The sequence below is a fragment of the Xiphophorus hellerii genome, chromosome 4 (genome assembly GCF_003331165.1).
Source record: "Xiphophorus hellerii strain 12219 chromosome 4, Xiphophorus_hellerii-4.1, whole genome shotgun sequence".
NCBI lineage: Eukaryota > Metazoa > Chordata > Actinopteri > Cyprinodontiformes > Poeciliidae > Xiphophorus > Xiphophorus hellerii.
Genome location: NC_045675.1, coordinates 13,077,519 through 13,088,677, shown reverse-complemented (window position 1 = coordinate 13,088,677; position 11,159 = coordinate 13,077,519). Strand labels below are relative to the sequence as shown.

The window sequence follows — 11,159 nt, the reverse complement described above, 5'->3', positions numbered from 1 at the left end:
TTTAACTTTAAATTGTATTATGTATATGAAGAAAATGTTTGTCAAAATTTACAATAAATATATACAGTCTCCTATATTATGACTTAGAATGAATGAAATATTTTAAAACCTGTTTTTTGGAATTTGATTCAGGCAGTGCAGAAGCAGCTAAAGGGCCTCTGAACTGGTCATATGATCTCTGGTCAGTCTGAAGTGATTAGAGAGAAAAACAGGAAAACCACAACAGAGGAAGAGTAACGCTGCTCTTCCTCTGTAACAGTATACTTTACTGGGAAGGTCGGAGGGTTTCAGCCATTTTATGGCAACATAGTATCTCATTGGGTTATTTATGAAAATAAAAGGTAAGAAATATTTACATTCTGGAAGTTTTTGCTTGTTGATTTATTAGAAATTAATCTCCTGTTTTAGGAACAGGAGCATTATGTTGAAAGATGTGTGTATATGAAGGAAAGGTTTGTCAAGATTTACAATAAATATACACACTCTCCTATATTATGACTTAGAATGAATGAAATATTTTAAAACGAGTTTTTTGGCAGTAAGACAATATGGACAAAATGCAGAAAGACTTCTGTAACTTTGAACAATAGCAGCCTATTAACTAGGAATTTAGTCAAATTATTTGATCTATAAAATCATAGCAGATGCATTTATTAATGAAGCATTTCTCTATGCAGGCATTAAACTGGATTTTTAATTTTATACAGCTCTGGAAGATATTGAGAAAACACTAAAAGTGATCATTTCCTCTGATTTTACTCTTTAGGTTTATGTTTGAGTAAAATGAACATTGTTCTTTTATTCCAATAACTACTGACATGTTTCTGAAATTCAAAGCAAAAAATTTGGTTTTTATTTGCAGAAAATAAAAAACAAATAAAAAAATTGGACTTTCAGAACTCAAATAATGCAAAGAAAACAAGTTCATGTTCATTTAGAAACAACAATACTGATGTTTTCACTCAGGAAGAGTTCAGAAATTAATATTTGGTGGAACAGCCAGAAGGTTTTCCATGGGGTTCAGAGCAGTGGACTCTTCATTTATTCCAGATCTTGTCACATTATATCAATCAGCAGAAGTCCAGACAAGCCAGTGTTATTCAAATCTGCAGTGAGGCTCATTTCATTCCAGCCTGTGATTTTTTTAGATCAATGTGGACTTTTTTTTCGCACAGATCCATCCATGCTGAGCACATCAAGTCTGGCCAAACTGGACTGCAATACCAAAATCCTCCACAGTGCAGAAGATCGGGTCACTTGGGATATCAGAGGAACAACCAAACCTTCCTGCCTGGCTAAGTCTTCATAATATCGAACCATTTTGAGGACGTCTCTTAGGGGGACGGAGGAGCGCCCCACTCAGCATGTACTCCCCCCAGAGTCTCCATCGCTGGGGCATCACTCACAGTGAGAGCATGGAGCGCCTTGCTTACAGTCAAGGTAGGCCCAACGTTTCCGTTTCAAACTCTGACCTTACTGAAAAACAGCCATGATGGTTGACACCCACTACAGCAAGTCTTGTTATTACGGTGCATTTTTGACTTTAAAGAAAGTAATGAAACATCCTCTGTACTGTTGCTAGTTCATAAATCACTGAATGGCTTAACACCAAAATACATGAAAGATCTGCTGTTGTTGCTGAGGTCTTCTGGTTCTGGTTCTGCTCTTTGTCTCCAGAACCAGTACCAAACATGGAGAAGCAGCATTCAGTTTTTATAATCCAAACTTCCAGAAAACAGCAAAACTGCCAAAACACTTAGTTTCTGTAAATCAGTGGTTCCCAAAGAGTTTCTGGGCCCCTCTATGGATTACAATAAAATCCCCAACAAAAAGGAAAAAACAAAATCAACTGGCCACACACATCGTTCAACCAGACATAAACCGATACACATATTTTGTTTTCAAACTCCACTATATAAGTTTATTTCACACTTCAGGTTGCAACAAAACAAACTACAAACCATCTTTACAGTGAAACACTTTTGTGTAACAGTTTTTTAAAAATTTTTCATTCATCCATACGCTTCCTGTGCCCCCCTGCAATGGCACTGCGCCCCCCTAGGGGGCGCGCCCCACACTTTGGGAACCACTTCTGTAAATCAAGGCTTGAAATCCACCTGTTTGGAGTTGACTTTGATTAATAATAACTGGAACATTAATCAGAATAGTTAATGTATATTAGCTTAATGATTTCGATGATGGAATTTGACAAAATGTAATGTTTATTTCTTGTTTCATAATTGTTTTTTATATTTTTATGGTGTAAAATACCAAGACATGATGAAGAGTCAAGCAATGATCACCCATAATTTCTGCTATTATTAATAATTTACCCTGTAATTTAGAAGGGGTCGTGTACATAGTTTCTTATATTTGTATTTATAATGGCATAATAATTTCTAACAACAAATGTCACACCAGGTGGTAACATATGTTTGCTGCCACTGTGCAATTTTGCACTCTAGCACATTTTAGATTATGTATACATGTATAATTGTATTTTTTTAATGTTTGAATATTTTTAAGGCTTCATAGTCTTAAAAAAAACGCTAGTTATTGGCTATATAGCATTTTTTTAAAAATTTTATAGCACATTTTAAGACTTGTTAAGACCTATTAGTCTTAGAAATGCAACAAAGTTTAGGCATTGTTGATAATGTCCTCCAATAACACAAAATTACCAAGTCATATTTTCACATTTCAACTTTAAACACTTTAAAATCACATATATGTGATTTGAAAAATGTTAAAAAAAATATTGGACCAAAATATTCCAGAATATTTTCGAGTAGTTTTAAATTATTTAAAACAAGAGAAATCTGATTGTAGTAGAAGACAGTGAGGGAAGTGTCTTTTTTATGTCTATATACTGTAGTTGCTATGTATATTAAATCTTTTTGGGAAAGTACGTGCTGAAAACCCTTTGTAAGGTCTATGTTTCTAACTAAAGAAATTATATTTTTAATACCTGAAGTTGATTGAAAACCCTACGGAGTAAAACCTGAGTGAAGTTTTAATAATTCATATGTGAAAGCTTCAGGTTGAAGTAGCGCCCTCCCTGCAGTTCCCACCTCCGGCAGCAGGGGGCAGCAGCTCGGCGGCAGCCTGTAAATAATGACGTAGTGCCGCTCGCTGCCTTTTGTGAGCTTCGTGGGCCTCCTGACGCCGCCTCCTCACAGGGCGCAGCTGCTGGACCGGGGAGACGCCAACTGTCGGTTTGGTTAGCTGGCTGTAAACAAATCTGTACACCTCCGAGATGTACGGAAAAGAAACCTTTTGTGCGAACCTGTTTGCTGCGCCGTAACAGCAGGTTTTAGCGGTCATCATGTAGGTAAACTCGGTGTTATTTGACTTTTGTGGACAGCAGATTTTTTTTTTAATTTTTAATTTTCTTTAAACCAATGTCGTCATTTAACCGGTGGGATCCCGGACATTTTATTGCTATGCTCACCTAAATCGCTAGCTAACTAAGTGAAGAAGCTGGATAATTTAGTGTGTTTTTTACATCACGGAGCTCAGCTAGCTTTGATAATATTCCCTTGAACATGGCATCTGCTGCTGCGGCGGAGCACGACCTGGTTCTGTCCGAGGCGGACAGCAGCAAGGAGAAAGGCCAGGTGTTCGGGATCCTCAGGCTGCAGGAGGAGAAATCAGGTGCAGGGGACAAGGCGAGCAGCAGCAGCAGCACAGGGAGAGGTGGAGGAGGAGGTGGTGTGGGAGAGGGGCGATGGCAGGCTCCTATCTTCGCTTTAGCCAGGAAAGCATCAGAGACCATTTCAGGAAGCATTCACGTCCTTCCAAAAGTGTCGGAACACAGGACTTCCCTTCCTGGTGACTGGACTGTCCAAGGTACAGTATGCATTATGGGGCTGTGCTAAATGAAATTGTGGCACCTCTCTCTCTCCTGCTGTCTAGTTTTTCATCATCACCAGGGCCGACCCAAGCCTTTTTGGGGCCCTGAGCAGATTTTAATTTGGGGCCCCATCAGAGGTCTTGGTAGACATTTTTGTTGTCCGTCATTTTGACTGACAGCATATCTGCCATGTACTATTTTTACCCGTTGTTATAATCACATTAACATAGGTTATTCAGATGCAATTTTTATGCGGTTTAGTTAATATTCACCTAGTTGAACTGTGAATCCCATCACATAAACCAGATGAACACATCTAACTTTTTCTCCGTAGCGACAAAAACCACTGACTGTGGCCCCAATAACATATAATAAATGAAATTAAACGACTCTACTTTAATTACGAGCACTTTACCCGCTCGAGTCTCAACGCACAGCCTCACAAATTTATCCTGGTCTGCATCTGCAGAGAAATCTGCATCTGCGCTGGTTCATCAGTTAGTTGGATCTGTCTGATCCAAACAAATCAATTGAACTCTGCGAGCTTTTTACCGTGTGCGCTGCCCTGCCGCAAGCTTTTACGAGGATTTAGACCCCATATAACTTCTCTACTGTTACTAGCATGATTTTTAATTAGCTTACATCATGCCAGTGTAATTATGGTTATTGATTTTAACCTTACTAGAGTAACAAACTAAAATAAAAATATTTGAATTTTGAAATTCAGGCTGGTATTTAAGTTTGCCATATTATTTTAACTATTGGAAAGTAACATCAGCTGATAAATATGAAACTGATATTAAGCAAGTTAACAACTTTGAAACCTTATATTTCCCCAACTTTGGCAGCAGGAAGATATTAACCATTATTTGCATAACAACTATAAAAGCAATACAGAAAATGTTTTCCATGTTTAATAGCATTCAGTTTGTATAATTCAATATTATTTTAAATACATATATATTTTTACCATGCCAGCTTGGTGCTCTTGGGGGCCCCCTGGTGATGTGGGGGACCATAAGCAGCCGCTTAACTTGCATATTTCCTGTGTCTGGCCAGTACCACCACAGACCAATTGATGTTTCACACATCAGTGCTGGTCTCATGCTTCCTGCTCGAGGCTTCACATGATGCATTCAGAAATGCCGTTTCTTGGGGTTAACACACTTCACGCTGTGTCATTCAGCTGTTTAAACTACAAACACCGATAACTACTGCTCACTCAGCAGCAGCAGCAGCAGCACCTCTCACTCTGAGCTAAATTTAACCTGCTGGCTGTCGCCATCTTCACCACAAACTTGCTTTCAAAATGAACCAAATCAAATTGCGTTGATAAAAATCTATTTTTTAATTTATTTTGTATCAAAATGAATCAACAACACAACAGAAACAGTAAATAAAACTGAAGCATCTGCATACAAAATTATCCTTCAGAAAAGGGTCTAGTAGAGAGAAATGCACCAGGCTGAAGCCTTTTGTCATCCATTTAAAGGTTTTGCCCAGAAAACCTGCTCAGCCTGGTGGTTGCGGCGCTCACCAGTCATTCATCCAGCGGCCCAACGTGTTTTTGAGCTAAAAAATGTTTAAAGTTGACAGGAAATTTGAAAATATCACTTGATAATTATGTGTTATTGGAAGATTAATACCAGAACACAAACTATAAAATCTTATAAATGCAAACATTTAAAAAATCTTAAAAAAATAATCAATGTTAAGCCTGGTGGGGGCCCAAATGAAGCCTGGTGGCCCGCCAGGCTTATAATACACTGGGGGAAACCCTGCATTTCTTGGAAAGAAGAGAAACAATAACCCATGCAAATGAAAATTATTGACCTCATTTTAAGTTATCATGCAATTAATTGATTTATTGCTGAATTAAAATTTCCTTTTATTTAAGACCAATGAGTTGCAGACAGTACTTTGAGGAAGTAGTAATTTCTTCAGTGTATTTTGTTGAAGTTTTATTTGACAGACTAACACAAAGTAGTGCCTAACCTTGAAATGAAAAGGGGGGAATATCATGGCTTTTGACTTCTCTTTTTGTTTGTTTTAATTCCAGCTACAAGTCTTTGCAGATCTAGTAATGACATTTTTTATGCCCGTTCTTCCTTGCTAAACAGCTCAGGCTCAGTGAGACTGGAGGGCGAACACCAGTTTTAAAGTCCAGACCCTTTACTTGTTGTTGTGTTTATGTATAAACGTTGATCTAAATCTTGCCATTTCAGCTGCAGCTGTACATGTATGAATGTTGTTTCCATAAATTCATGTTAGTTTAAGTGTTTGTGCCCAAAACTCCCAGCAGCTTCTCTGTTCTGACCGCTGATCATTTTTCCGTCTAAGAAATCACTGCCTTTCTGCCTGCAGGCCAACTTGTTGCTGCGACGGCGTCTCCTGACTTTGCTCTGTCCTCTGGTGTGTTTAGCTACACATTAACTCGCATTTTCACGTGTGGAGCGTTTAAAAGCGCACCACAATGTCCGCACTGCAAATCACAAAATCTTACCAAGTATCTTTGATCTAATTTCCAGTTCAGATATCTCAGAACACTTGAAATAAGACAAAAGTAACTTATAAAAAGCTTTTTGTTGTTAGTCAATACTTCCTTAATATTTATGAGATGCTTGCAGTTATAAATGTAACAATCTGCCAGTGGAACAAAACATTTTTCCCATATTAGAAGCTAAAATTTTAAGCTAACAGTGTATTAAAATGCTTGCACTAGAAACTAGAGCAAAAATACTTGGCAGGGTTTTGTGTTTCTGCGGTGAAGCCCTGAGGGTTTGCTTCACTGGAAAACAAAATCATCATGCTGTTGATCAAAACGTTACATAAATGTTTCCTCAAACTGGGACAGGAAATGATGGTGGGTTTTTAAAGGGCAGTTCAGGATATTCTCTTACAGTGTCATAAACACACTTTCAGTAAATAAATCTGCAGTTTTTTTGTTGAGTATAAATTCATTCAGTCCCAGAGTCTGAAGCAAACAGCTTGGATGAGTGTGCAGCAGTAAGTAGGGGAGGGGCAGCACAGTCCTAATCTTTCTCTGGTATCTCACTAAGTAAATATTAAATATTTTTAACATTTTCAAAATGTTCAGTTTTTAGATCTTGGCAGAATTGTGCAGTAACTAGTTACATTTACATGAGTTACTTCTTTGTAGGAATGTATTTTTAGAAGTATTTTTACTACACTTTACTTTTTACCTTTACTTCAGTTAAATTTGATCAAGTATCTCTACTCTTGAGTAAAATGTCTGGATTTTCTACCCACTGAATGAAAAACAAACATGTTTAAACCAGAAATTCACCAGACACACACCTGCAGTTTTTATTAAAAATTCATGAGTTTTATATTGAAAGAAACTGATTTGGAAAAAATTTATTTGCCGTATTTTTTTTTTGTTACTTACATAAATTGTCATTTTTGTCCTTAAAATACCAACATTTCCACTTAACTTTATATTTTGGCCAATATTATCATGTAATATTTAAGTACTAAATGATTGATAATTAGATTAGTTACTCAGTACTTCAGTTGACTTTTTCTTTCTTTTTTTTACCAAATACTTTTTTTACTGTTACTTGAGTAATTTCTTGGATGGCTACTTTTTTCTCTTACTTGAGTAAACATATGTTAAAGCAGTTCTACTGTTACTTGATTCCAGTTTTTAGGTGCTCTACCCACCTCTGGATCTTGGTATACTTTGATAAAAAAGCCAAACTTGGTACTTTTTGAGCAGTAAAGTGTAACCCAACATGCAGCTCTGGAGCAAATTAAGAGACCACTTAAAATGATGAGTTTCTCTGATTCTACTCTTTAGGTTTATGTTTGAGTAAAATGAACATTGTTCTTTTATTCTATGAACTACTGACAACGATTCAAAGCAAAAATTTAGTTTTTATTTGCAGAAAATGAGAAATGGTCAATATAACAAAACAGATGCAGAGCTTTCTGATGTTTTAACTCAGGAAGAGATCAGAAACCAATATTTGGTGGAATAACCAAGAGGTTTTCAGTGGGGCTCAGTGCAGTGGACTCTTAGTTTTTCTAGAGCTGTATTTAAACTGCGGCTCGTTTTCTCCACAGCGATGCGTGACCCGATGGCCATGGAGCGAGCCAACCTGCTGAACATGGCGAAGCTCAGCATCAAAGGCCTGATCGAGTCGGCTTTGAGCTTCGGCCGGACGCTGGACTCGGACTACCCGCCTCTGCAGCAGTTCTTCGTGGTCATGGAGCACTGTCTGAAGCACGGCCTCCGAGGTGAGCCAGGCAGCAGCAGTACGGAGACTCGGATCTGTTTGTGCGGGCGAGGCCGCGGTTTTTCAAACGGGATTAGTCTCAGAACGTCGGAGGGAAGGCAAGAAAAAAAAATATTATGTACATTCTCTAGAACATTTAATTGCTTTTTCAATCAATAATAAATGATTATTAATTTAAATTAAGTAAATGTTTTTTGCCATTCTTATGTTTCTCATCGACTGCCAGTCAAATTGCTGCTTTGCTCCTTAAACTAGCATAGCAAGTGCAAAATTGACATGTTTTTGACAAGAAGAAGCCCTAAGTGGGGATAAAATAAAGTTTGATCTGTGATTAATTTAAAATATTACACATTTTTTATAATAAAAACAGTGGATTGTGGTGAAAATTCTTATCATTGAGTGTATATTATGACATGAACAGAAGTCATGACACACCTGATAATATTTTCTTAAACAGAACTCATGGCAAACTAAAATCACAAAGTATGAGGCAGAATTAAACGAAATGAATAATTACCAACCAGAAAGGCTGGACAATAAATCAATAACACGATAGACAAGTGATCAGTATCGATGGATAATATGTCTGATGGAATAATCAGTAATTTTACAGAACATTGATTCAGCACCGCACAGCATTCTGGGAGATTTAGGCAGAGGAAAGACTTTAGCCGCTTAACATCTCACAGCCAAGTAAGCAAAGTTGGTGGAATCAACTAGCTCTCTCACTCTTTGGTTACCTAGCAACAACTAGCTCTCTCACTCTTTGGTTACCTAGCAACAACTAGCTCTCTCACTCTTTGGTTACCTAGCAACAACTAGCTCTCTCACTCTTTGGTTACCTAGCAACAACTAGCTCACTCATTCTTTGGTTACCTAGCAACAACCTGCTGAGTAACTGGCGCAGCTGCAGTTTAAGGTTTCACCACTGTGCTTCATAACTGCTTAAAAATAAAAATAAAACAACGGTGTGGAGTGAAAACTGTGGATAAAACAGGAAAAGTTATGAAACAGAAAACTAATCAATAGTTATTGATTTGAAATGCTTATATTTTGATACATTTTTCAGCCATTTCTTCCAGCCCTACTGAATGGTGGGAAAATAAATTCTAACAGTTTACGTTGTGTGTCTATTGTCTGTGGGTCTTAAAAGGGTCTTCCTGACTAGAAGCTAATGGCGTTCGGCATGGAAATGTTTGGGAATCCCTGGACTTATCTACCCTCCCTAGCAGAGTTTCCTCTCATTCGTTTATTTCTCTTTGCTTTCCCAGTGAAGAAGTCCTTCCTGGGTTTCAGCAAGTCTCTGTGGGGTCCTCTGGAGCTGGTGGAGAAGCTGTGTCCAGAAGCGTCAGAGATCTCTGCCTCTGTTCGAGACCTTCCCGGCCTCAAGTAAGGATTAAATTCCTCCCCCACACGCTTGTTTAAACTCACTGCTAATCTGCGACAATTAACGGCTCACAAACAGAAGTAACATGACACTGTGACCTGATCCGGCTCAGGGAAGTACCTGTGTTGTTTACTTTCACTTCGACTTTCAGCTTCACTTCTTCCTTTCCCTGCTACTCTTTTATACAGTCACACAATAAATAAATACATACATGCACCACCATCAGGTAGATGGTGAAACCTTTGTGAGCTTTAAGTGACTGCTAGTTTCTACAAAGGAGAAAGACATAGAAAACATGTGTCAAACTTAAGGCCCGGGGGCCAAATCTGGCCCCCTGTAGCTTTTTATGTGGCCCTCTAGACTCCAGATTACATCAATAAGTCTTTCCAGTTTTTCACAAATCAACAAATCTCCAAATTTCTTCTGATTCTGAGGTGTTCAGTATTATTTAATTTTAATGGAATGCTGAAACAAACAGTTATTTATTGATACTTTAACAGTTTAATGGTCTTATCAATACATTCTGGCGCTTTAAGAGCCCAAAATGAAAATGATTTGACGCCAAGGGTTCTGCAGACAGTATGGTTCTGCAGACAGGATGGTTCTGCAGACAGGAACCAAGTGAGAAATATTTGTTGTTTCTCTGATCAGAAAAATGAGAAACCTTTGTGCGTTTGTCTGCTGGAGGCCCGGTCCGTTTCCTTTTGGTGGTGCTGAGTCGCACAGAACGAAAAGCTTCGCACACTTTAGAACGGTTCTGTGAAAACTACAAACACAAAAAAATTAAACACAAGCGCTTTAAATCTTTGAAAATACTTGAATTTCAGTTTGATGTCTCCAGAGTTTGAATTCTGCATGAAGTCGCTGATATTCAGACTGTGGTTTTGTAATGATGTCAATCTAACGTTGGATTAAAAGCTTAAATTTGGAAAACCAGATATTTTCATACTTCTAATATCTGGAGTTAAATCAGACTAAATTTTTCTCGATTTAGAATAGAATCATCAAAATTATTTCTATTTGCTAACTTCCAAATAAAATTACAAGGAGATTTTTTAAATGTTATTTTGAATATTCATTATTCCTAATGGCTCATTGTGTTATTGATCTGTGTGATTAAATTGAAGGCTGCTGTGTAGTTAAACGTTACTGAAGTTGTTTTTGTTCGTGTTCTCACACCAGTCAGCTGCTCAGGCTGTGTGAGAGACATTTCTAAAACTATTTGTTACATCTGAGTTTTCCTTGCCTCTGCTGCAGGATGCAGAAAACTGTCACAACATATGACAAGAACAGTAATAATCCACATACATAATAGTGAATTACGGTCTTTTTTTAGCTGTTTGTTTTGTTTTTTATCTCCAAAGTTTGGTGCTGGAATAGTTTGATTTTTACCTTGAAAAGTGCTTGAAGTTTACAAACCCTGGAAAAACTATAACCTGTTTGTATTTTCATAAATTGTAATACAATTGAAAAGTTCTCTATACGTTTCAGTAACTCAGTTAAAGAAATTAAAATATTTAACATAGAATTATTACACACAAATAATTGTGTGCAATACACGATATTAAATTTATTTAATGAATTTATTTTATTAGATAAATTAAATTACTTTTTTAATTCAATAATTATTTTTAAATATTTTATAATTTTATTAAATACA

The 11,159-nt window shown here is 37.2% G+C and overlaps 1 protein-coding gene across 6 annotated transcripts in view; it reads left to right on the top strand.

Moving 5' to 3' along the window:
- The window catches only part of rufy2 (RUN and FYVE domain containing 2), a 29,585-nt gene that overhangs the window by 1,296 nt on the left and 17,130 nt on the right, over positions 1-11,159 (top strand). For 2 of the 6 annotated variants that reach the window (XR_004338978.1, XM_032560945.1), the window contains exons 1-3: positions 3,144-3,849; positions 7,940-8,113; positions 9,384-9,501. Coding sequence is in view for 5 of the 6 variants with exons in the window: in XM_032560945.1 (XP_032416836.1) it covers positions 3,546-3,849; positions 7,940-8,113; positions 9,384-9,501 (596 nt within the window). In the remaining variant the exon portion in view is untranslated. Of the gene's footprint in view, positions 1-218; positions 342-1,148; positions 1,441-3,143; positions 3,850-7,939; positions 8,114-9,383; positions 9,502-11,159 lie in introns of those variants that run through there. The other 4 variants (XM_032560942.1, XM_032560944.1, XM_032560941.1 and 1 more) reach the window with 4 other exon arrangements.